This window comes from Buteo buteo, chromosome 2 (genome assembly GCF_964188355.1).
Source record: "Buteo buteo chromosome 2, bButBut1.hap1.1, whole genome shotgun sequence".
Taxonomy (NCBI): Eukaryota; Metazoa; Chordata; class Aves; order Accipitriformes; family Accipitridae; genus Buteo; species Buteo buteo.
In genome coordinates this window covers 58,731,694-58,758,420 of record NC_134172.1, presented here as the reverse complement: position 1 = coordinate 58,758,420, position 26,727 = coordinate 58,731,694, and the positions used below count along the sequence as shown (strand labels likewise).

Below are 26,727 nucleotides of genomic sequence, written 5' to 3'. Positions count from 1 at the left end.
AAAACCAGTAAGTGGAACCAAATGCTCTAATCATAATCAATTGGGTAGAGAAGAGGACGACTCTGCAAAGATTTGGGTCTAGTCCTCTGATGGAAGTCAGTGCAAGTTCCACATTCACAGCTTTAAAGTTCCCTGTAACCGTATAATGCATTTGCTAAAAGGAAGCAGAGACCTTGTGGTTACTCTGAGGAAATCTGTTGCATTAGTTTATGAATTTGCAGGTGAATCAATTGCTTAAAAATGGAAGAAAATAGTATGCAATTTTGAGTAAGATGCAGGATACTTTCAATATACTAATACAGTATATAGTTACAGTAATACAGCAGATACAGTCGATTCATCTCATGTGAGTCCTAAATTAATAACAATCACATTTACTTCTCTTCTGAGCTTTTTTAGCCCTGATACTGTCAGTAGTAGAGTCTGCACGATATACCAAATGGTGGTTGTGCATGTAAGGGAAGGAATTTATCAAGCTTATTTTCAGTACTGGCATAAATTAAGATCTTACTCAAGTCAAAGTGTGGTTTACAATCATTATTACAAACCCATTTAAAATCAGGAACTTATGCACTATTACCACCCTGGTTACCCAAGTTACACCTTCAAATCCTAACCACACCTCAGTTTAACTTTAAGTGGTAAAAATGGGATTTGCATAGCCTTTTTGAAGAGACACTGGGTACTTCTGAAGACCTTAACACTAACTCAAGTACTCTAACTGTTTATGGATCTTCTGAAAAAAAAAACCAACCAACCAAACAAAAAAAACCCAAACAAAACAACGTGCAATATCTATCCTATATTGGTGGGTTGATCCTGGCCACAGTACACCCATCTACGTGCTAACAACTATGTACAAGAAAACAGACGTGCAAACGTATGCTTACAAAGCATGCTGCCCACCTGTATGACATTCAGTATTTCATTTAGCCCCATGTCTGGAATCAGTGGATCACTTGAGAACATCAAACCCCACTACTCCAAAAAAGCTTACTGAGGAAATACCAATTCCCTGTTAAGTCAATATGACTTTTGCAATTAGGGGACTGTACTGAGAAAAACAGAAAGTATGACCCAATTATAACTTAAAGGCTCAGAAACCAACACATGGGGAAGGGGAAATCGTATAGGCTAAAAAACTGTAAAGTTTGAGGGGTGTGTTTGTTTTGTTTTTATTTAATATAACCTTTTGACCATCCACATTTTTCTTGCTTGGCAGTATGGGTGGAAGCAAAACATCTGTGCTCTAAAAACATACCTTCACAAAAACACAATCGCCTATTTCCTAGAAGTTGTCAGGTAGCTCAGCCATCTTCCTGGCAATGTGTTTGAGAACAAAACACACAACGCATTTGCTCCCGCCTGGTAAAGCTTTTGATCAGGTGCTCTGAGTGTTTAAGAGGAACTGTATCTCAGAATAAGTTAGTGCTCTTTGTTGCGCATCCTCAGGCAGCTGCGCAGCCCCCTTCTCAACCCGAGATCTGCCAGAATGCATAGGCCCTTTCAGCAGCCAAGACGGCCTCTCTTCTCCATCCTGCTAGCAAGGCAGCACCGTGCTACTCAGGTAGGTGCTGGCAGGATACCTACAGGGAACCACTTCAGTAGGTGTCCTGCAGCACCCAAACCTTTCACCACAAAAAGTTTCCCAAAACTCTCTGAGCATCTGCAGACTTCTGCAAAGTCTGCTCCCATCGCTCAAAATCTTTGGAAACCTTTTCCTAATCCATTTTCCTTCACAGTGAAAAGAGGGAGAGGATGGATTACAAAATAACTTTTTAGTGAGTGATTAGTTCACCCAATTGCCAGAACAGTATGTAACAGGCATCATTAAGCCTCCTATCCAGTGTTTTTCCCTGGTTCAGGAGCACTTCTACATACTTCACTGCAATATCAGGTCCAGACTGATGGAGAGTATTCAGGAAATACTGCTTTCGCCTTTCTAGCAGCTGTGCTCCTTCTCATGCAGCCAATGATCATTTCAACTCTTTCAGCCTCATTTTTGTGTTGGGAGATCGTTATAACGGTCACTTCGAGATAAGGGTCAAGCTTCTTATTTCTGTGCTTGGAATACTTTCACTGGGAGGGTGACCAAGCACTGGCACAGGTTGCCCAGAGAGGTGGTGGAGCCTCCATCCTCGGGTTGGTCCTGGGCAACTGGCTCTAGGTGGTCCTGCTTAAGCAGGGTGGGTTGGACAAGTTGACCTCCAAAGGTCCCTTCCAACCTCAACCATGCTGTTATTTTATAAAACACCGAGTCAGATATATAGGAACAGATCTATAGCAGAACAAAGCTCCACCACTAACTCTTTTAGATGTTTTTTGTGTCTGCTTTTTCTTTTCCAAGTTGGCCATTATCATTTACCTCTCTCATTTTATAGTTACTTAAAAGCCATCTGCATCCCTACTTAAGCAAGGCCGCAACAAAGACACTTTTCCGGACTCATTCCTTACAATGAAGCCTATATTTTGGAAATGGTAATGCTAGAATAAGCAGCAAAACATTTGTGTCAGAAAGCAGAAAAAACAGAAGTTAAGATTTTGATAGCAACATCCATTATAAGATTTTTTCCTATTATGATTATGGTGATTTTAATGTGAGCTACTTCCGTTCACTTTAGTAGAGTTTCTCTCAATTTATATCTGTATGACAGAAAACAGTGTTCAGCCCTCAGGCATATTTTTTATATGGACTCTTTAAGGAGAGTCCCTATCACGTGCTTATTCAATGCTTTTGATTCCAAGTCAACTGCTGTAAAGTAGTAATGGAAAAAGCCCCAAAACCTAAGTAAGTACCTTAACCAGGTATTCAATATGTAATCAAATTACAGATTTTAAAAACATGTTGCAGAGTGGTAATAGTTATCAGGATACACAGACTAAGGAAGTCACAGGGCATTTCCTTGCGTCTGCCATGTTTAGAGGTAAACTAATGCAGTTTCATAGATCTCCATTTGCATGGGAGATAAGAAATGAAATACCAGGTGCGGGGGGGAAATCTGCACTCATTTAAAATAAGTTAATTAGCTCTGAAATAACTGGCTAAGAAACAGGAAACACAGATACCACACCAAAAGGACAAATGGAAAGAGACAAGCATGAGCTTTGAATGTTATGGTTCTGAAGACTTAAATCACTGTATTAGCAGAGCACACAAACAGTCTGGTATTGTCAGGGCTGACTTATATACAGCACATAAATCTTTATTATGAGGCATATGTTTCTGACAGCACCACAGTGCACAGGCTGTTGCAAGATGCCTTTCAAAAGAAGCAACAACCTCACCATGTGTGGAAAAGATGGGTTTCCCAGTACAGCGCCCTAATGTAGCTAAAAAAAAAAAAAAAAACAAACCCTAGCAAGAGCTGTAGCACAGGTCATCTGCAAAAGCCTCACAGGTAATAGAGAAGCAGCTGTCTGAAAGAATGCAATATGGGAATGTGAGTTCAAAAGTGGAGATCGCTGCGGTGTGCAAGAGTCTAAAAAAGTGAACTTTGTGTTTGCAATGCAGTGTTCATTTAATGCACGTAATGGGGGACAGCAAGTTAATACTCCTCTCCTGAATGAGTGACAACACAAAGTGAAAGATAGGTAGGGTAATGGGGCTAGGAACAGGCAAAACACCACCCCTGGGTACCCGTAGGATCATCATCTGGCAAACAAAATGAATACCTGACAAAGTGTTCTTACACGAGGATGCCATCAGGAGAGCAACAGGATGGTGAAAGAGGGAAAGAAGCGCGGCTGCTGAGAAGATTCAGAGAAGTTGTGAAGATTTAGGGCACTCTTATGCAGGTGTTCTGATGGTTTAATGGTGTTTTCCTGGTTTAATAGTGTTTTCCTGTTATTTGCACTTGTCTTTAATTAAACCGACTGCTCAGTCCAACATCACGTTGGCCTCTATTTTGAAGGCACGCTGTGACACAGTATGGTGGCCTTTCTTGCTTTGCTAGTTTGTGAATATCTACTACATCTGCCTGCTGTGCTTTTTTTGGTTTTATGCTGGAGGCTCTCCTAGGGCTCTGCATTACCGCCACAGTAAAACTACATAAGCATTACTGTTTCTTTGCTTTACCTTGCGGGCCAAAACTCTATTATCTGCAGTACAAATGACTGTTTTGATCATGGAGACATGGGAACGTATTCTGAGAGTTCAAGAACTTACAGAACTTGGAAGCAAATATCATCATTGTCAAAAGGCCCCAACTTAAAGACGAAAGACAGAATTCCAGCCCTATAGGTTATATTTGATTAAATTATCTCAGAACAATGTGTTTCAAGAATGAGGGCCTGAAATTACAGCCTTCAAATAGGTTTTCTGTATTTAGGGGCTGATGGATGCTAAAAAACAGTTTCAAAAAGTCAGAGTGGGAATTTAAATACAGATAATTGTTAAAGTACAGTGCAGTTATATTATCACAACTTAATACTTAAAACCACTCAAGATGGCATTTCAAGCATTTGAAGGTAAATGCCTCATTAACAGATTGCTGCTTTTATAGTATGAGTCACTAAGAACTTCTGTTATGATGATAAAAGCACATTAAAAGCCATCAAAAAAAATCAACCCCGTACAAGACAGTTCCTTCAAGGTGCTGCCTTTTCTGTAGCACAGGGGGAAAAAAATCATCTCAAACACTAAATGCTACATTTTTCCTGGTACATTCTCTAACATTTTTTTCAGAACAGCATCTGGACTCTAATCACATTCTGTATTTATTACTAAACAAGGATGTGAAAAGTCACAAGTTATTTCTGCAGGCATTCTCCCCCTCTAACTGGGGTTGCAGAGAAGTCTGGCAGGACTGAAAGAAAGAGCCAGTAATGCCACATGGAAGCAACGTCTCCCTGCATTTTTCGTTCAACGAGTGTGAGGTTTATTCTGTCACTCTTGCCCACCCTTCAAGATGCTCAGTTCTAGTACCCCAGCAGCACAATTGCAGTGGGGCTGGCACCAGGAGTGTTTTCCATTATGCAAACCATGATGAAGCTAAAGGTTGCAGGACGTACATCAAATCTCTTCCGTGCCAAGTCATTCTGTGTGTGGACCAAGCACAGGGCCAGATCTTGAAGGCTTTCAAAGTAGACAGTATTTAAAGAACCTGACCTAATGTTGCGGTATCCTCATACAAGTCATGACCCTCACAAGCTTTCCTAAAGCTTAATTCCAGAAAGTCATCCTGTTTTAACGTATGGATGAAAAAGCCCAGTACATCTTGACTCCCCAAGAGTCTGCCTGAGTACAGGCTTCAATATTTGGTCCACTATTTTTGGCCCAGAACATGGGAATCTAGCTCTGAACACAGGGGAGAAGCTGGCAGGCCAAGGCCACATGGAAACACCAGCTCTTCTGCTAGATGGGGCTGAAGTGCAACATGCACTCTCAGACAGGGACCACTTTAGGAGCTTCAAAATGCTCTGCTGTCCTCCTATGATCAAACTAAGATTACTTCTGTACCTGAGGAACCTGCTTCTCCTGCTCCCACTCTCCCGGATTGCATTTAGTTCTTGATATTCAGGATCTCTATTGGGACTGAACATCCTGCAGAGTGCCAATTTATTTCCAGCTAGTAGAGGCTTGTAAGTGGTAGCATAGTTTATTATGGAATTCATTAATATTTGATTTTAAGGATGTGGCATACTCTGTAAGTGGCTGAAAATTACAGTGTTGCATAACTGCTGTGATCTATTTAAAATTACATTTTTCTATCTTAGAAGTTCAAAAATTATCAAGGAAGAGAGAGACAAAAAGGAAGCAAATTCAAGACTTGAAGACTACCAAAGAAGGCAAGATGGTTCCCCAAAAGCCAACAGGCTAATGAAGAAACTATTAATCCTCTTGAAATGCCCCATGCATACAAATTAATACCATAACAAATTCTTGTGCTTACTTCTACTTCAGGCCATGAACCTTTTCCCCATCTCCAGCAGGGAGACTTGTGGATCAGAAGTCATCCCCTGAACAATCACTGGCCTGAATAAGAGTAGCTGTTTTTAATAAACTGTCAGAGACAGCCTCACAAGGCTACCTTGGAAACAGCGAGCAGAAACAACTGAAACGACAAAGGTTTCTCAAAACTCATGATACTTTTTTCATTTCTAGTGATCATATATTTCCTACATTGAACAAGGAGCAGGCAACAGAAGCGTAAAAGGCAATTACTAAAACCAATTTGGACCAATTCTAAAATTCACTTGCTTGTATATCAGCACCTCATTTCTGAAATGCCCAGATTTGAAGACATTATTTCAGCTACTACTGACATACAGTTACCTCTGAAGAAAGCATAGGGGCCATTTCAGATTTCCAGATCTCCATCCAGTGATTTGAATGTATAAATGACCAAACGGCATCTTGATTAATGGGCACTTTCCTGCTACAGCTTGGATGAGCAAATAAAGACATGGGTTAATTACTCATGCAAGGAAGAGCTTCCCTCAACCGAATTACCTACTTGCTATTCCATAGCACTGCCTTCCTGTGTAACCTCCCATCTCCCTGCACAGAGCAGGTGACAATAACCTTCTAGGTTTATCAAAGCTTATACTATTAAGTGGTGTGATTGTAAGGATTACAAAAAAAACCAAAAACAAACCCCAAACAAGAGAAATACCATAGATGTCTTCTGATTAATGCTTAACTAGTATTTCATTACAGTATGGAACAGCTGTAAAGTACATGTCCACCTTAATTACAAACAATTTAGTTTTGATACATTAGATGAAAATTTAATATTGGAGCTATTAGAACTGGTTCATTAACGCTAACATCTCATTTACAGAGTAAGCCATTTCCATGGGTCCAGTATATGGCTTACACTGATCGAAGTAAGAATGAAGCCAGTATTTAAGGGTCAAATTCAGCTCAACTTCAAGTGTAGCAAGTTGTTTTTTTCTTTTGTATCTTTCTTATAAAACAGGCATGTGGCTAAAATGAGAGAATGCTTGCTCAGAAAAAAGGTTGTCCTAATTCAGTATCATTAAAATAGAGAAAACAAACATAAAAAAAAAAAAAAAAAAGACTACTGGGAAAAAAAAAGAAGCTCAATCTCTTCCAGATGAGCATCAAGCAGTGAAATGATGAACATGCACAACCTCAAATAATGCATTTAGCAGAACAGTGGCAACTTTATGTCTGAAACAAATGTCTGTAGCATAATAGTAAGATTTTGCTAAAATCCCTACCGGTTATTAACATATGTACACCCTGAATTGCTTCTCCAATCACCACGTGACTGGATAAAAAAAGGCAATTAGTCCATGTCAGATGGCTCTCTCCCGCAGTAAGAAGCTGAGGCATTGTAGTGCACAAGAAAGCTCAGGCCACTGCCAGAGGCAGACACTTCCTGAACCTCAATGCAAAACGTCTAATTCCCCTTAATGCTTTTCTGTTTCTCGGGAAGTTCTCCACTCCTTCTCGGATGTGAAAGCCTTCCCCTTCTTGGCACGTAGGGATGCGCTGCCCAGCTCTGGGCTGCAGCTCCGGCCACAGCAGGAAAGGCCAGGAAGGAAGGAGGGAAAGGCCAGAACCTAAGCATCACAGCAATGACTACTGGGACACTGGGCTCTTGAATCCTAAACACAATTACTATTGCATGGAAAAAAGTTTTTTTCTAATCATGTTCCTAATTTAACCCCAGACTGAAGTAAACAGATTATTTTTGTATGAAAAAGTCAAGAAATAAAATCCATGAAGACTTTAGTACTTAAATGCTACATATGTTACTATATAGCTACATAAGCTCAGAGTTGTTATTATTATACATTATTGTTTTATTGATGTTCTTACTAAATTCTTAGTTGCACAATGTATTAGTTCATCTTAAACTGGAACAAAATGCCTCAGCTAATTACAGTATTATTTCTCAATTACACTTTTTTTCCATTGTAGTTGCATACATCTACTATGCACCCTTATATTTCTCTACACATTTATAACATATGATGTTGGTATACTGATCAGGCAACAGCAACTGTAAACCAGAGGGAAAGCAGATATCTCCAGTTTCTGCTTACTTCTTAGTAGTCAAGGAGCAACTATTCTGTACTGAAGATGGGAAGGAGGAACTACAATAGGAAATGTGAATGGAGCTGATTCCATAGTCCTTGAAAGAAAAGGAATACAAAACTCCAATGAAAAAAATAAAACCAGAAATAATGGTGTTCACATATGTTTTCCTGCATCATGTCCCTCATAAAAGCAATTCTGCTCTCATGAGATCATTACTGTGTGTACATATATGATAATCAAGGATAGCATAATGTGCTTAAATGCAGATGCAATACCATACAGCAAACCTTTGCCAGGTAACTATTCTATAGTACAACGTGGAGGGGGGCAGGGAGACAAAACTGTGCTTCAAAGGCTCTGGCAAACTTTGAATTGCTTTGACTGAGATTTTACAAAGAAGATATGCATGTTCAGGTACACAGTTGTAACTACTACCACATACCTAACTGAAAAAGAGTTGTTACGAATTGTGTGTGGAAAACAGCCCATCTTTCCCATCAGCAAACAACTGCTTAAAGAAACTAGAGTCATTTACACTGAATACCTTATGCAGTCAAGGGGAAAGGCATACTTTCCTGCATGCTCCAAAGGTGGTAACATTTGGCACTTCAAGGAATTATTCTTGGCACTTCAGCCTAGGGTAAAAAAATTTTCTAGAAACTATTCCTCATTGAAATTGCCAATGTTCAGTGAATGCCATTTTTCTGATATGTCTGTAGGATCCTGTATCAAAGTTCAGATTCTTATCTTAAGATGGTAAAACTGGCACAGTGCACCTCTACTAGCATAGATGTTATCAGCAGCAAGATCACTCAGTGTATACACAATAGAAACCCAAAGGGAACTTTTCTTCTTTGCCTGCAATTCAAACCAGCCCTACACAGAAGAGACAGAATAACACAGACTGTATGTCATAACTATGAAGGTCTTGTTGGTTACTCAAAGTACATACTGTACATTGTCTCCTTCTGCTGATACAGTTCAACCCTAGATTACAAGGAACCCCTGTAATACACGTAACATCTAAGTACTGCCCAAAGTTTTTGACATATCTCCAAGGCACCAAAACACACTTCCGACTGGGCCAATATTATATTAACATTTACATATTAACAGAGTAGGAAGAAAACCAAATATCACAAGGATCATAACTCCTGATGCTCTTGAAAAAAAATTATTCATAACTGAAGATGTGAGTATTGGTATAAAGTTCATAATAGGTATGTTACACCCTCAGAATGTATGAAAATGTCTAAATACAACCATTATATATCATAAGCACTCCACCTTCTCAGTTCTGGTGAATCCTGCCACTCACACTTATATAAAAATGTACACGAATGCATGCGTGGGCTATGGTATAGACATACTTGTCACACGGGTGATCATCTCAACCAAATGAAAACCCTTTTCATTTACCAAGCGCACCAGACACACTTCCCCTACATTTCTCCACCTATCTCCAGGTTATCAAATGAATGAATCTAATTGAACTGATATGTATAATAATACAAACAGTTCTGCAAAAAACTCTGAAGTACTTTCAGTCGTTTGATAGGAATTATGAGGAATATACAGAATGGAAGGTGGCACACACTTTTTTGGCTCTGATTTGGGATGCCCTGTCCAGTATATTGCCTCCATTCCAAACTTCTGTTTATATCATATTTCACTGTCTTAAGTTCCCCGTACATTTCTCTATATCTTTACATAGATGACAGGTGGACACAGATGACAGACAAACATACATTTGACGCAATGGTGACACAAGAGCAGTTTCATACTGAACAAAACAGACTTCCCATGTTAACTAGTATTTGAGCTCTTTGACTATAAAACTAAAACAACAAAAAAATCCTCCCTCGTTTTCTGATCAATTTTTCTCATGTATACTGCTGAAAATAAGACTTCAAAAGTTGGACAATTTAGTTAGGCAGGACTTTGTAAGATATGAGACCATGAAAAATGGTATTTATTTTTCAAAGTTATTCTCCTTTTTTAACTTAATTTCAAAAATCATATGGAAAGATAATTTGTTTTTAAAAATCCACTATTCTGTAATAAGATCTAGAGTACAGAGACTTAACTTTATGAAGGTTAACAAACATTTGGGTAGTTGAGGTCATCTCTGTGTTTTAAAATTTCATTTCATAAAAAAGCTTCAAAACCAGTATGACTTGTGCACAATTCCAATTAAAAAAAAAAAAGGCACCTTAGATTAAGCTCCTCACCATAAATACTCTTCAGACTGCAAAATTGTCATTATGGTCTGACTGTATTTTTTAAGATACTTCACTGAGAGTTCACAAAAGCTGTGGTATTGTGATCCCAGAGAGATTCAAGTCCTAATGCATTTTTACCATCATTTTCCCCTCTCTGTAAAGAAGCATGGACAACAAGCCACAGCCCTCCTTCCAGCTGCGACCTCTTCAATAAGTACTTTCGCAAATTCCAAACCCCTGAGTAGTAGGTACTTTATAGGCACGGGGATGTAGAAGTGGATATACGTTGCCCTAAGACAGCCAGTCAATGAAAGAAATGAAATGCTCCCATCCACCCCATGCATACCCTAGTCCCCTCTTGGACAGACCCTACTCTGTACCACATCACCCCTAAGGTACCGTTGTTACCAGATTTTCTCAAACAGCCTCTTCATCTCAAAGCCATTAACTCTTCTGACACTTGTGCCTCCAAACACCTGTGGGCAGTGAGCACGGGAGGTCTCTGCTGAACAGAATAAATGCACCTCACTACCTGGAGCCAAGGAACGACTCATCGCCTGCAAGTGTGAGCAGAGATGTGACACAAACCCTCACTCAACCACGAGGTGCTTATTCAAGCCCATACAGCGACTCTGCAGAGTCACATGCTCTTCCCAAACAGACAGACACACACACACAGAAGTCACAGCCAGTGCAGAATTTATGAATTCTTGAGCACACAAGAATATTCTTCCCTCTCCACAATATGCAGCTAAAGTACTTTGGAAACCAAATGCCATAAAGAGATAATTTATTGTCAAAATGTGAGTCTTCAGAATATCTGTCTATGGGCCGCCTCCATAAATTTGCATAAAACTATCAAGGCTCAGGCTTACAGCACAGCATAACCACGTTGAACAGCATTTCAGCTGCTTTCCAGATTCTCCGGTATTCTGGATACTGTCCAAGTAGTAATTAATAGAGTCAACACATTCCCAGTATTTGGTGTTGATTCTGAACCGCACAAAATTGTCTCCTCTGAGAGTACTGAAATGCAGAACACATGAAATCACATCAGATGCTTTCAGATGTGGAACTTACACAATATTTGCCACAGATAATAAAAATCTCATCAGCCCTTATTCAAGCTGGATAATAACAATCTATTTTCTGTCAGAGCCAGGGATGCTTTAAAAAAAATGCCATCTCCTCCAGTCATGAAAAGAAAGAGCTACTTCCACAAAGCTTTATTTTACAGCAATATCAAATAATGTAAATAACACACTGGAAGCACCATCATGCAATACGAGCTTCATATAATCCAGTTACCTACCACCAAATCGCTGCAGAAGGGAAAAAATCTGCAATTTGCGTGGTGCTTACAAACCAGCTGTACTCACAGTCAACAGAGGGGCAAAGCCCTGTGTTTATTTCTGGAAGATCTACACAGGAACGGTGTTGGAACCAGTTTGTCTGGCTCCGTGCCTCACCTCCAGCTTGCAAGACCACAGTTGAAAGGGTTACTCGATCCGTTACAGCCCTGCAACAGCCTGCCTGTTAAGCTTGCCCACAGGGATGCCAGTTCATGCCTGGTAAAACAGCCTTGCTTGCTCATTCCCACCACACGAGAAGCCACAGCTTCACCACAGCCCTCAGATGAAGTTTTGACTATCGAAGAAGACTTCAGTGTCCTCTCCAGAAGCACTGTGCAAGCATTTCCAACAGCGCTCCCAGTGCTACCCATCTCTGTGACGCACAGCCACACAACCCAGCAAGGCATTATCAGATATTAATGTGGTATGATCACATTATCAAGTCAACCAGGAGAAGGCAATGCTGTGAGGAAAGATCTGTAGCAGTTGCACTACAGAGGTGACACAGATGTGAAGGGAAAAGGGAGAACCGTAAAGAGAAAGGAATGCCTAAAAAGCATTCAGATATGACTGATTCTGTTTTGTTTAAGAGCAGGCTAATTTTTTTTTCTCATCTGCAGCTCAAAAATGAACACTGGTTTGCTGCATACCCAGCTTTTTCTTATTTATACCCAAAACATAGCCCTTGGACAGGGGCAGGTATTACCAGACCCTGAGGCTAAGCCTTAGCAGCCTGAGCGTTAGTTTTATTGAGCTACTGTAATTCTCTTGACTTCTGAAAAATCAGAGGTTAGTGCACACTTTATTCAAACTTTTAAAAACATTCACATCTAAGTGTCATTTTGCAGATGTCCAAGTATCTCAGGAATAGCCCATGAAAAAGATCTAAAATAAACTGTCCATGATCTTAAATCTACTTCACACACATGAAAGATTTTTACGGTTCAGTGAAATAACAAATACCAATGTGTCTGGCTCAGGTTTTGATCTTGCAAAATCAGGTAGTCCCTCCAGCCTTCTACAGGAAGAGCTAATAACATCAAATAAAAAAAACCCAAACAAAAAACCCAACAAACTCTCTGCAACTGCATCTATGTAAATTACTTAACTACTGGGTATGTAAATGAAATAAATGTTTTTATTTCTCCTACTAATTGAATACAGGACGTACACAATTTTCAAATGGGGCTTTCCTGTTCCAAAACCAGATACCAAAACTTCATTACCCAGTCGTAATTACTTCCTCTTCATTATGTAGTTTATAGGTAAAGAGGTAGAGGAAGGCTACAGTTCCCAGATGGTTAATACACACATGGCACTCGGCAGAACAAGTGATGCTGATTAGGCAAGGACACATGACCGCATCTTTGTTGAATTAGCCAAGGAACTTCGTATCGAGCTTTTGCCAGCTTTATACAGGTTCATGGAGGAGGGCATAAAGCATGCCAGCACAAGTTTAACCTGCCAGGAATTTTGCAATGCATTTGAACTATCAGAAGGAATTTATATCCCACAAAACTCTGTGGTCAAAAGATGAGATTTGAAGAGAAAATAAAGTGGAACCAGGAGGGGAGAAGAGGAGGAAAAGGGAATGAATGGTAGCAGGTGGTGGAGGGGAACCAAATCCTAAATAATCGGGTTGGGCAGAAAATGATTCTTGAAGCAGGGAGAGCCAGAATAAGGGAAGAGGCAATCTGCCAAATACATTTGGGTTATTTAGGAATATAGCCATATGGTATCAGGTGACATGTAAAGCAATGAGCTCATTTCTGTAGCAAAGTGGTGGCACTAAGGAGTCAGGGAAAGTAACATTCCAAGACACTGTGTTAAGTTTCTCTCAAGAGATAAACTGGGTTGATTTCTCCTTATGCATCTTTATATCCTTAAATAACCTCACAGTGTGAGCCCTGTCCTTCTCTCCCACCCTGGAAAGCGATAAACAGCACTCACTCTTGCTACAAAAATAATTTAAAAAAAAATATATATATAAAAAAAATACACCATGCAGTCATGGTACAAAACCAGCTCTTGTGAAAGGAAACAAGGAAAAAGACAGCAGTGTTGCTACTTACATTCTTGTATTGCTGGTCTTGTTGATAATTACGGATTTTCCAGTCTGATCCACATTGTGATCCATTCCAAAGTAAGCTGCCACTCTGTGCACTAACATCCTCTGATACGATGACATCTGAGGGAACTTTTTATAGTGATTACTGGAAGAAAATGAAAACAAATCGCACTGATAATTATATTTCCCTCTAAGCTATAATTAAATGAACATAGCAATGCATTTGATAATTCAGTGGACAGAAATCTAAACTTAAAACTTCTCCTTTGCGCATTTACAATTAAATGTTTGCTACAAGGTAGAAAAAAGAAAAGAATTATTTTTAGAGTTTCCAATAAGCACATTTCCATGCACTACATTGGGACAAACAAAGCTCACGCTTACATGGTATCTACTGCTTATTTTGTATATGGGGAAGAACCTGTCCCCTGACCCTGCACACACACTCACGCTCTCTGCACAAACAGTCCTGCAGATTTGCTGAGACGCCAGCAACAGCTTTCTGCCTTTCTCCCAAAGGTCGGGTGCAGGGTGATGCTGGAAAGATCTGGTTTGATCCTCCTTTCTTCTCCCTTACTGACAAAATGCTTATTTCCCATCAGCATAATTTCTTCCTCTGCTGCTATTCTGAGTCTATTTCTTAAAACTGCAGAAACATTTTAGTATAAAGAGCATGTGGTAGCAAGAATCCCTCCACCCAAGTTCAGCTCTATTTTCCAATGCATTACAACAACATAGCACACAGGGAAGCCCATGAGGTAGCATATTTGATCATCCTCTGCACTGAAAGCTTTCATTATATTTTTGGACCTAAATGAGTGGAGCCAGTGCAATTATGATGCAATGAAAAGCAAAAGGTTTTCATTTACATCTACTGTATTTTAAGCAGTACCACCACGTGTCAGGAAATAAAAGCCTGATCTTGCAGCATGCCAGTAACAGTGCTCAGGAGCACTGTGGTCCATATGAGCTTATCCCTAGCACAGCTCTCATTGCTACACGCACACGTGACTTAATAACCAAGGGTGGAACTTGACTTACTTGTTGTCACTAATAAAATCAATAATTTCCTGTTCCATTTTCAAGAGTATCATTCTGTCCCTGTCAAAAAGAAACGCAACGATTTGTAGCATCAACTACCAATAGACATTTTAGATGAAAAAATGAATATATCAATGTTTGTAAGGCAATTTTGCAAGCGTTGTCAGCCATCTTGATTAAAAATCAAACGTGCTTTGCCCTGGCGCATCTGGAGAAGATTGCAGCCTGTTTTGCTGCACCTTCGCTGACATACGTGACAGATCTAGCTCTTCCTTGAGCTCAGCTACGGTCTGAGAGTGCTTCCAGCCACACCAGGCTGTGATCAATGCATTGCATAGAAAGCCTCTGACTACTATGGATAACTTTGGTCCTTTTTCACCCTTTTTTTTGATGGAAAATGAGATTTCCAGCTAACCTAGCTCTTTCATGAGAAGAGCTGCTACTCACAGCAATTTTCAACATTTTGTCTGAGACATATCTTCCACAAAGCATTGATCTGCAGGCGAGAAGACTGTGCATGTGTAATCTAGTTAGAGAGCACAATAGAGAACAACGCCTTTGAACTCTGGCTCCCAGCAGGCAATGCCGCAGCATTTCTCAGCGCAAATGCTCTGTTTTCAACTGGACGGTCTCAGATGTTCCTCTTTCCCCACCTCTCCTGCCAAAAAACGTTCAAAAACTTCCCCAGCGTATTTCCACGCATACATTTTTTCTAAGCTTGCCAGAGTCCATCACTCCTTAGTTCTTTTGAACTTTCTCATTTTGTGCAGATAAAACCATTCAAGGACCTTCCGTCATCTATACAAGAGGTTCTGCAAGCTGTTAGGTACCCAGTTATTCCTAGTTCTCCTATAACTGCAAAATTACGTGGTACCTATTTAACAGATTCAGTTGAAATGAACATGGAAAATCACAACGTATAAAAATGTTACAGATCCTTCCTTAGACACTTAGAAGCAAATTTGACAAATGAGATGAGCTTGTTGCTCCAAATGAAAACCATGGGAATACCGAGAGCAGAATTTGGCACCATGCACAGGGTTTTAATTGTGTACAGCATTGCCAAAAGAAAGCTACTTTATATTCATATACAAATCTCCAACTGCAATGGTTATAATATATTACTGCTAACATCGTGCAGAGATATATGCAAGAAGGTAAGGACAAAGACCAGATGTTGCTAAAAGTGATAATAAGCAATGGATGACTGGGCAGGGGAGTAGAAGTTGATTTTTATAGCTTTTTGTTCAGTTAACAGCCTACCTCTTTTACATTTTCCCTCATAACCATCTCCAGAACTAGTAAAACACAGTGCACAGTTACAGGAACTCAAAGACTGCCCGCTATAATTTCAGGAGTGCCAGCTCCAATGCAGAGAATACCTACCTGGGGTTATTCTTTAATGTGTTAATGAGAAACTCATGCAAATCTATGCCTGTTGAGTCTGTATACTCTTGACTGCAATCTGAAAAATAAAAACAAACACACACACACCCCTCATTTATTTCATTTCAACAGTTATGATTAAGCTACCATATAAATCAAAATCCATTTTGCAGCAACAATCTGAATGCTCTGAAATAAAACGTTCATTTGGAGTTCAGGCAAGAAAGATCTATGCTCAGAAGCATCGGGTGGACATTCAGAGTTCCTCTGTACCATTCTACTGAGAACGCAGCACCAAAACAACTAGACACCAACAGAAACTGCTGGTCATTTGAAAATCACAGGAAGCTTTCAATGCCACTCATGACCCTGCCAAGTTCTTCCTTTAAACTACTAAATAAAATCTTAAAAAATAAATTAAAAAAAAAGTTTTATTTATCAATGTCTCTTTGCATCACTTAATAAACGCTGTACACATGGCAAATGAGGCATCATGCCAGTGGGAATTCTATTTGCATTAACAGACTGAAATCCAGTGACACCCAAGAGTGGGTGGGTAATAGGGATGCGTGACAGTAGTCAGAATTAATTTTTCAGCATTGCTATATCGCCTGACTCAAAAGCACACACAGATCCTCAAGCTGGCGTGAACTGTGAGAGCTCCATTAAAGCCAACTGACAATTCACACCAGCTGCGGATCCACACCCAGGTAGGAAATGATTATTTTTTGAGAAATTACAATGCAACTTTATATCATGGATTAATAAAAAAATTTTTAAAATATACCAGATTTAGATCGAGATCTTTTCTGAAGAAGTCTTAGTAGGTGATAATAGTAGATTGCAATGCAGGTTAAAGGTCATAGATGGAGTTACTTGCAGCATTTAAGAAAAATTCTCCATAAGACAGGAGCAACAGTGAAGAGAATTACTCTTTACTGCCTACGCTGCACAAGTGACATGCCAATATATTATCATTAATGGGGAAAAAAGTGTATGAGAGTTTTACGCTTATATAATCACACATGTATTTACATATATATGTGTTTATACCAACATGGCTAAGTATTTCACAGAAGGATGATTTTACATTAAAGGAAATTAATAACCTCTAATACCAAACCTCAGACTGGAAGGTTTCTTCACTTTCAAAGCCCAATGTTTGTATAAAAAAACCCCACTCTCATGCATACAGATTTCAGGATCTGAATTTTCTTAATGTATGAAAACACTTCTACTGTGTATTTATACACAAATAAAGAACTGTATGCTTGTAAAAACATACAATCCTTTTTATAACAGTAATTATAACAATTTAAATATTTTTAAGTTTCACCTTTTGATAACATTCTGATCTTGGTTTTTTCACTGTTTTTATCTTTATTTTTATCCTTCTCTTTTTCTTTCTCGGAGTCATCTTTACTAGATTTATCTTCTTCTTGCAAGCTAGGAAAGCTGGAAAGCTGTAGTTGGATTGATTCCTGTTAGGGAAAAAAAGAAAGATAAATTTAGGGCCAGATTCAGTAAGCTTCCCATGGCTTCCAACCTGTAGAAATTTGCATTAAACTATATGTAGCTAGAAAACCTGAAGCCAGATACATTTCTTTCCTATTTGAAAAATGATCTTTTTTTCCAGGAGAATGACATCTTAAGAGGCCAAATTCTAGTGGTAAGTGCATTTCTTCCCTATTTGAAAAATGATATTTTTTTCCAGAAGAATGACATCTTAGAAGCCAAATTCTAGTGGTATGTGTATTTCTTCCCTAGTATTTGAATACTATAACCTTTTAATCTGCCTATATTAAAGGCACTATATTATTCTACACTTTAGTAATTCTCACTCAAGACTTTGTAGAACAGTGAAAGACATTTTATATGGGCTTTCTTAAGTAATTCTATAGTTTAATTAATACTACACATTAAATAATGATCAATGGATAGATGTCTGAAAAATATAGCTTTTTTTTCTCCCCCTCACTAAAAATTCTGCAGGTTCATATGAACTCGTTTGCAGATGTAAGCGCATATCAGCTAGACTGAGCTTTCAGGCTCTGACAGAAGAGTGCCAGCAAATTATAAACTCAGTTGTATGCAAGAGGGCTTACTAACTTATGAAGTACTTTAAATATAAAGATATAGGCAAACATGCCTTTAGCAAAAGGGGTGAAATGCACACTGAGATTTTCAAACAATTTGTTGTAAGTGAACTTCTCCAAGGCATTGCAAGTCTTATCCTCAAAAATTCAGTATTTCAGAGACTATGAAAGCCCTTTGAAAGCATGCTTCAGCTTTAAAAAGTTAATTAAACCCGAGAATTCAAGCTGGTTTGCATTTTCTGATTTGCGTTAAAGAACTTGCTATTCCCCACTTACATTACTTTATACTGACTTTGTTTTAGCAAAACAAAAATTGTTTTCTTTTGAAGTTACCATGGCATAATTTATGTATTTCAAGAAGTACCAATCTGGTTGGACAAAACTGAAAAAAGCATACTTCTGTGTTCATATTCTTTTGGAAAAAAAAAAAATGGCCCAAATAATACTATATGCTTAAGTAGTGTACAAACGTACATTTGACTTAAGCTGTCACAAAACTCCCTGGCAACATAGTTTTCTTTAATAGAAGAGAGTCCTGCACACCTGATAATTTTTTGGCATCATGTTAATGAAAACCAAATTCACCAATACCAGAGAAAAATCAGAGTTTCTTGAATGCTAGTAAATTCCCTTCCTTCACCATTTTTCAAAGAATTCTAGCATACCAAAAGATCAGTACAAAACTTTAAAGGGTGATTTTATTAAGCAACCAGACCATTATGAATTCATAAGATGCCTTCAATAATTCTTACAAATTTTAGGTTTCTGAATTTTTAAAAAAACTACAAATCAGCCACCACAACACATGTAAGACAAGATCCTAACAGAACAAGATATCAGCATAAACATGCCACAGTAAGACAGAAATTGGCAATTTCTCAGCTTAATCATTATTACTTTTTGTTAAGTTCAAATGTGGCACAAAAGACTTGAGATGAAAAGCATTGTAAAAGAGAAACAAAGCCCTGGAGCCAAAATTTAACCTGACTTACCACCCTTAATCCCTACTTCTGTTAGTTTTGGCTGACAGTATTAGCCAAAAACTGAGCATGCAGAAGGAAAGAGTGGGAACTCCTGGTCATTTGAGGTAAGGACACATAGAAAAATGTTTGCTAACCTGCTCAATTGCACTCAGAGGACTAGTGTTATGCCTGCTTTCTTTCACTTCAAATGGCAGTTTGATTTCTCATCCAAACAAGCAAACTTTGGATCAAACACTGCCAAAAGGCCCCGAAGGGTAACTCTGATTCCCTGCGCTGCCCTTCGCAAAGTGACTGTGCCACTAACTTTTCAAAACAGGAGAAAAATGTAACTGGCCATGCTGTTCCCAGGATATTAATCCTAGCCTTCACAGTGGTTGTTAAAATGCACTTATGAAAAGAAAAATGACAGACTTTACACATAAGCATACATATGAACATACAGTAGATACTGTCTTACGGGTAACATAATACCTAGATATCTGCACTAGAAAAAACACACAAAAGGGCTATAGAGTTGTGAAAGGAAGCTACTGTATATTTTCTTAGATTTTTATTGATTTTTCTCAATAATAAAATACAATGTTAATAAATACATTGATACAAGGTAAGTATAGTGAACAACAAAATAAATGTTCAAATTGCAGTAATACACTTGTTGGTCAATAGTATAACATTAAAGGCAACATTCCTTTTCAGTAAGGACATAGTGAACCATCAGGTAAGCGTTAAAGATCAAGTAATACAGGTAAACAAGTTTTTTCCCTATACAGGAAAATGAAGGCAATTATTCAAATATAAATACAAACATCAAGTCTGCAGTACAATCCATACTCAGTAGTTTTGGCGATGTACCATACATTCTCTGGTAATTAATTCCCTGTGCTTTGTAAACCATTAAGGTAAAATAATAATTTAAAAAAAAAAATTCCAAGCTGAAAACAAGCTTTTTCTCCTCTAAAGTGAAAGCAAAGCAGTTCGGTTGGCACAAAACTTCCTGTATCCTTCAGCCAGTCCAAGGAGGAACCCGCAGGTCCAGCTTTCCATGGCAAAGCTGAGCCACATTCATTAGTAAAAGGTCAGTGAGAGCAAAAGTCCAATTCCTATCTAATGTAATTACATCAAGCCAATCAATTGTGACCTTAGGAAATGGATGCTGGGGTCCAGGGAGGCATTTTATCTCCCATAAATGTTTTGATAGGGTCAAAGAAGTCTTTGCCGCAGCTGGTCAGAGTCAGGTAAGACCAGAGGCTGTGTGTAACAGGAAACCCTCCTCTGCCTGGCGTCAGGGTGCAATCCAGACAGGGGTTTTGCCTCAAAACCTGCCAGTCTCTCTGATGTTTAATACAGGTCCTGTGCAGTACATTATACACTACTACGTGATGCTTAATACAATCTCTTTGTATTATTCTCCCTTTCATTCGCCATTAAACAATAGAAAATACAAATGAAAGCAGAACAAAAGCCACGCATCTTGAGTAACGCAAGTTAAGCAGAAAGCATATACCTACAACAGAACAACTGATAAAATAACCTGCCCATCTACTGCATAAGCGTCATTGTAGAGCAGTAGAACATGTAGACATCCCCCTGCTAAACAACCTGGGTTTTGGTCTTTCAAAAAAATTAAAAAAAAAAAAAAAAAAAAAAGAAAAAAAGAAAAAAAGAAAAAAAGAAAAAAAAAAGAAAAGCCTCTCCACACTTATGAGCTAAGAGGAGAGCGGGATTTGTTTTGTTTCAAGTCAATAGAGGAAACAGTGAGGAAGTACACTTAAATGTGATTTTTTTGTTTTTGTGCTAAGCTCACAAGAAGTTACTTGCTCAAGCTCTCTCAATGGCTGATCTCATTTGCACATAAACACCTCATAAATTATAGGCAGTGCTCATGATATTTTGGCTTGAGGTCTTTACTTTTGCTTTTCAGGGTGTTTTTTGAAGTTGGTCTACAAAGAATACCACCAGTGTTATTGTCCTAGGGGAGGGGTGCAGGGGACAGAACTCTACCAGCTTCTGGGAAAACAACACTACCAGTACAGATAAAGTCAAATACATGCTTTTTGATGCCCAAAAATCTACAACAAGAGTTTAGAAAATGAATGCCACTCAGCAGGAGGCATCCTTGGCTCTGTCTTACAGGGTATTTTAGAGAGCGAAGGACCTGTGAATTTTATGTGAAGGGGGACACTGATATGAACTGGAGTCTCAGAGGAACCAGAAACCAGAGCATATTCATAACTGTATCTGGTGCAGCCTCAAAAGAGATAGCCTTAGAGAAAAGAACATATTAATATTCTTTTTGATTGTTACTATTTTTTTTTTTATTTTAAAATCTGAATTCTTTTGAATTCTTTTCCATTTGCTGAAATTTTCAGGGGGTCTGGAAAAAAAAGCAAACAACACCCTGTGATACAGTATAAAACTAATATTTCAAAATAAATTTCACGCTAAACCAGATAACTTCGTAAAAATGTGTTCATTGTTGGATGTAATTTTTCCCCCAGGAAAGACATTGTTAAATGCCCAATTAAGTAACATAATCATGCAACTGAACATGGAGGTCAACCATGCAGCAGCTAACAGCAATGATTGCAAGTGTACCTGATTATCATGAAGATTTTCTGCTCCCGGGCGAGGGGATGACTCTTCACACACAGCAAGACTCCGGACAAGTTTTCCTTTAGCTCCTGACTGAATAAGAGACAAAGAAAACAAAACAGAGAACACTACTACTGACCCCAAGTCACATAAGCTGCACACATCAGCTGTCCCTATTTATCCCAAATAACTACTAGCCTCCAGCCAGCAAAATTCTATCTGTCTTCAATGCAGATAGAAAAGGATTCTAAGCAATGAGCCACTGGCCACACATGGGGAGGTGGTAGGTTTCTTTTTGCTTTTAATCATTTCTGCTACAGTTCACTTACTTCCACCAAAAATCGTAACAGCAAAGAATAGATAATCCAATACTGAAGGTAATTTAACATAAAATTAAACTCAAAGGTTCCTTCTGTCATTTGGTTTTGGGTTTTTTTGGTTGTTTGTCATCCCCCCCCAGGAGTATTAAATCCAAGGAACATGGACAATAAAATGTGCAAGTTTTACAGATCTGCACATGGAAAATTAAAAGAAGGTTTGGTTGGGGTTTTTTTTTGTTCCTAGAAGCTCCTTTTTTTCCCCCCCTTAGGGAGCTAGTCAGTCTCTGCTTCTTTATGTCAAGATTATTCCATTAAAATAGAATTTAAACAAAACCATTAATTACTAAAGCAAAAGGAATGAGCTTTTTTTCCTTCCCCAGTGGTGCAAAGAAGCACACACGCTGTCTAACACAAGCACTCAGCGAGCCCAGCAGCACAGGAGTATGATAGATAAATAAAGGGGAGCCTGACACATTTTATCTAGAGGAAGTCCTCTGCCTTTGTGCAACAAGATTATGGGGTAAGGGGGACAAAAACAAACCAAACCAAACCAAACAAAAAACAAACCAGAAACAAAAAACAACCCCAACCGCCACACAAGTGATGAAAAGCCATCATTTCAATTGCTGACAGACATTTGATTGAAATTCTTTATCCTGGCATGGCATGCAATTCCAAACAGAGATGGACCCTTACCTTGGATCTCTTTTTCTGCTGGTTCTGATTTGCACCTCGTTTCTGGGTATAGCAAAAAAGAGAAGCGGTTATCACTTCAGTGGAAAACGTGCATGACAAGAGCATTACCAATAACTAAAGAGACTAAATCACTCCTAAATGATATTTTATTCAGTTGCTGACTGCAAAAACAACTTCCCCAAACCCAGTCTGGAAAGCAGGGAAAACCAAGAATCATCTCTGCTCACTTTATTCATTTTAAGAACAGGTTTAAACAACAAAATCACACTGCACAGTGTTCTGTAATTTGGCATATAATAAAAATGTAAGAAAAGGCATACTTAAGTAAATGCTCCCCCTCTCCAAATTCCTCTTAAAATGTAGTCTCCCCCTTTATTTTTATATTCGATTGAGCAAAAAGGATTAAAACCCCCTCATCCGATAAAGTCTTCTTATCAAATTACCTTCTTAGGCTTTGCATAACAACTTTTTGTTGGCAGTAACACCTACAAACCAAACCACACATTAAGTAATTATTCATTAGCATTACCTGTAAATTCATGAGATCAAGGTAGTTTTCTAAATCCCCAAATAGGGAAAACAGTCAAATATTTCACCAAGCTTTAACACAGATGCCTAGAAATTAACTTCTCAGAAAAATTAATAACATGGACAGCAGCCTAAAGAGCTTGAAAAGTCTAACAAATAACTGCATTTATTTTACAGGGAGATAAAAGGAACCCCCTCCCCAAAATATAAAAAAAAAAAAAAAAAAAAAAAAAGGGCAACAGTCTCAAAATTATGAGAGAAAAAATAGGGGAAGCGTAGGCAATGAAAGAGATCATAGAAGCGAAAAGGCAATGGTAACACATTGATATTCAACGTGCCCATTCACTATTCCTGTCTTACCTGCAGCTCTGTCTTGGCATCGCTCAGCTTCTCCTCCTTCTCCTCTACTTCCGAGCTTTCGGATTTATTAAGGATACAGTTGTCTGGGTTCACTTCGGAGATGGCAGTCTCCTGCTCTTTTGCAGCTTCCTCTGCTGTCTCCTGGTTCAATCTACCTTGCTCAGACATTCTTCCAGACAGAAATTAAAATAACAAGATTTGGTGACCTGAAAGGTCAAGAGATCACGACACAAACACACACACAGAAAAACACTGGGAGTGAATTTCTATTTTTATTTTTTTTAATTCCCAAGTAAGTAATTTCATTTCCTTTGATAAACAAACCAAAATGTGCAGCTCAGGGGCTGAAAGCTACATATGTCCCAGCTGAAGAGATGTACTGACTTGACAATATTGGATAACAGCAGAACGTGTCAGGTTAAACAAGCGGAGCTCCAATCTAAATAGTCTTGGTGGAGAGCAGGTTTAAGGTAAGGTGCTGTGAGTCCCCAGCCCTGCCTCTCCCAGCCCAGCCCCGGGACTGCCAAGGCGCAGGCAGGAACTGTGACGGACTCTCCGCTACGCAGCTCAGCGGCACCAGGCAGGAAGGACCCATTCAGACTTCCAGGTCTCTGGTATCTCAGTGTTCTCCAACTCTATATTTTTTTTCCTCTTTTTTTTTTCCTTTTCTTTTTAAATAAAAAAGAATAGCCAAACAAACGAAACAAACAGAAACAAAAACCAAGCGTGAGTTTGACAGAGACTGTCAGCAGAGGCCATGGTTTCTGTACCTAGCAGAAGCCCATGGTGCTCGCTACCAGTTTAAAAAAAAAAAAAAAAAAAAATATATCTGAAGAGGTAATCATTCAATATAAATATGAAATCTAAATTTGGCAATAAAGCTCTCAGGGTCAACACTTCCAGGCATCAAACTGACAGTTCCATTATTAAAATCCTAAGCCTCTTCCCAAACCCCATGTTACTCTCCAGCACTATGAAAATCCTACAGGAAGCCCTTGGCAGGTATTTCTAATGAAGATGTCTTAACTGAACCACATTTACTCTCAGCTCACAATGGGTTGTTGTACAGAAGCTTTAAAGGCTTTTCAAAGGTAAAGCCTATTATTATATTCTCTCTCTTTCTCTCTCTCTACCCCCAGCTCCCTCTTGAAGCCTCCCCCACTGATCGATTGTCAAATGAGACTCATGAATAATTTAACTTTTCTTTCCGCATCCATTTGGCTTAAGAAGTATCTTCAGGAAAAACAACTGCGGTTGAGAAAGAGAGTTATTTCAGAAAGGGTCTTTTTCAATACCTTGCCACTTCTCAACAGTGAAACAGTGGCTATTAAGCAAAACCACTTTGCCATATTTCTTTTTACAGCTTGTAATTAACATTCAACAGATCTGATACCACTTACCTTCATTTTTTTTAAACTATGTTTTAAGTGAAAAAATAAGACATACTGAGTTTTAAAAACTTACTTCTTCCAATTTTTGCTTTTGTCTTGACACTGTAAGCAAATAAAATAATAAAACCTTTCCTATGTGATCTTCCTGTTTGAGAAAGACTGTGCATTTCACAAGAAATGAAGCTACATGGTTCATAAATAAACCGACTGGAATACAAAGCTCACAAATTAGCTCACAGTAAGCCAAGTCAATCTTCGAGTTGTTCTCCTTCCTCCCACCACCTTCCCCAGGAAGTCCCACGGTATTGGCTATTCTGCAGTTACAACTGAAACTTGATCTGCTTTGCTAAGATTTCAAAACACGATGAATGGCAAGATCTGAAACTAGTCTGTTAAATAACCCTTAATTTGTTACGGATTTTCATCCGGAAATGAACACGCATGCACAAGTTCTCCACAGGCACATTACCCCACGGCTCATCTACATGCTTACACAGTATTCACAAAAACAATTACATTCATAATTTACCAGCTGCACCAAAGAAGCCATTTACCTGAAAAGCTGCTATAATTCCCACTGTCTTTCTAGTGTCTTCTGTTGCTCTTCACTGGTTAAGTCCACACAAATGATCAATGACAACGTGAGTCCCATGTCCCCATTAACAGTTCAGAGTGCCAATCTCCATGCTGGTCCTTCAGAGAGTTTGACGGATCATAGTCAACCTGGAAAAAGATGAAAAGTAAATAACAACAACGGTAACAATCATGGTACAAGGTAAGGATGCAATAGATAGGACCAGATTTCTAACACTAATGACCAGCTTCAAGCAAATCACTTTCACAGCTTGATCCAGCTCCACCTGTCTGAAAACTGCCTGCTTCTTCTCTAATGAAGGCTCGAGCCGGCTGTTCAAGTCATAACAGCTCCTACGCAAGGAGCTAAAATTAACAATTGCATTATGCACTGAAGATTACTCACTTCAATTTTAACCTTTTTTAGTGAATTCCAGCACTTTTCATTAAAAAAAGCATATATACATATTTATATATAAGCTCATCTGTTTGCTTCAACAGAAATCAATGAGGCTATGAGGAAAAAGGACTTGCCTGCTCTTTAACTACGGCTTCTGCTCCAATTAAAATGTCAATAGTCAAACACTATGGAAAAAGAAGCTAGGTGGGTGCTTTTAGAAAGCGACCTGCTTTGCCAGGGTAGCAAATTGAGATGTTCATTTAGTAAGCCAAATAAAAGTCAAAATGATCGAGAACAGGAGGAGGAGAAGGAAGAAATCCTATTGCCTGAACAACAGCCACCAGAAAAAACTTCCTTTTGAGGCACCATGTGAGGAGGAGAAAGGAGATCTCCAGGTTATAGTTTGGAAAATAAACCTGAAGAAAGAGTTGCTCAGTAATGCAATTTATGCTGTTCATCAGGATGGCGTTTGCCAGCTGAAGAGCTAATCTGACAGAAAAGAAGCATTTTGGAATGAGTCGGACTGATTCACAAGCCACGGTCTTGTGCCAAACTGTCTTGATACAACAGGCACTTCTTCTCAAGGCTTGCACGTGAATCACAGTTGAAGCAATTAGGGCAAACACACAAAAACAGCAAATAGGAGGAAACGTTTATCATTCTGCTTGGGGAGAAAAAAAAAAAAAACACGAAACCAACCCAAAACTG

At 38.8% G+C, this 26,727-nt stretch overlaps 1 protein-coding gene across 29 annotated transcripts in view; it reads right to left on the bottom strand.

Annotated features, from left to right (window-relative positions):
* The window catches only part of ARPP21 (cAMP regulated phosphoprotein 21), a 206,041-nt gene that overhangs the window by 83,858 nt on the left and 95,456 nt on the right, over positions 1-26,727 (bottom strand). For 26 of the 29 annotated variants that reach the window (XM_075056504.1, XM_075056438.1, XM_075056455.1 and 23 more), the window contains 9 exons: positions 25,601-25,769; positions 23,656-23,861; positions 23,211-23,252; positions 22,768-22,809; positions 21,755-21,844; positions 17,417-17,561; positions 16,081-16,159; positions 14,695-14,754; positions 13,658-13,798 (listed from right to left, as the gene is read on the bottom strand). In XM_075056504.1, the coding sequence (XP_074912605.1) occupies positions 13,658-13,798; positions 14,695-14,754; positions 16,081-16,159; positions 17,417-17,561; positions 21,755-21,844; positions 22,768-22,809; positions 23,211-23,252; positions 23,656-23,823 (767 nt within the window). In that variant the 5' untranslated portion in view covers positions 23,824-23,861; positions 25,601-25,769. The remainder of the gene's footprint in view (positions 1-13,657; positions 13,799-14,694; positions 14,755-16,080; positions 16,160-17,416; positions 17,562-21,754; positions 21,845-22,767; positions 22,810-23,210; positions 23,253-23,655; positions 23,862-25,600; positions 25,770-26,727) is intronic. The other 3 variants (XM_075056366.1, XM_075056400.1, XM_075056408.1) reach the window with 3 other exon arrangements.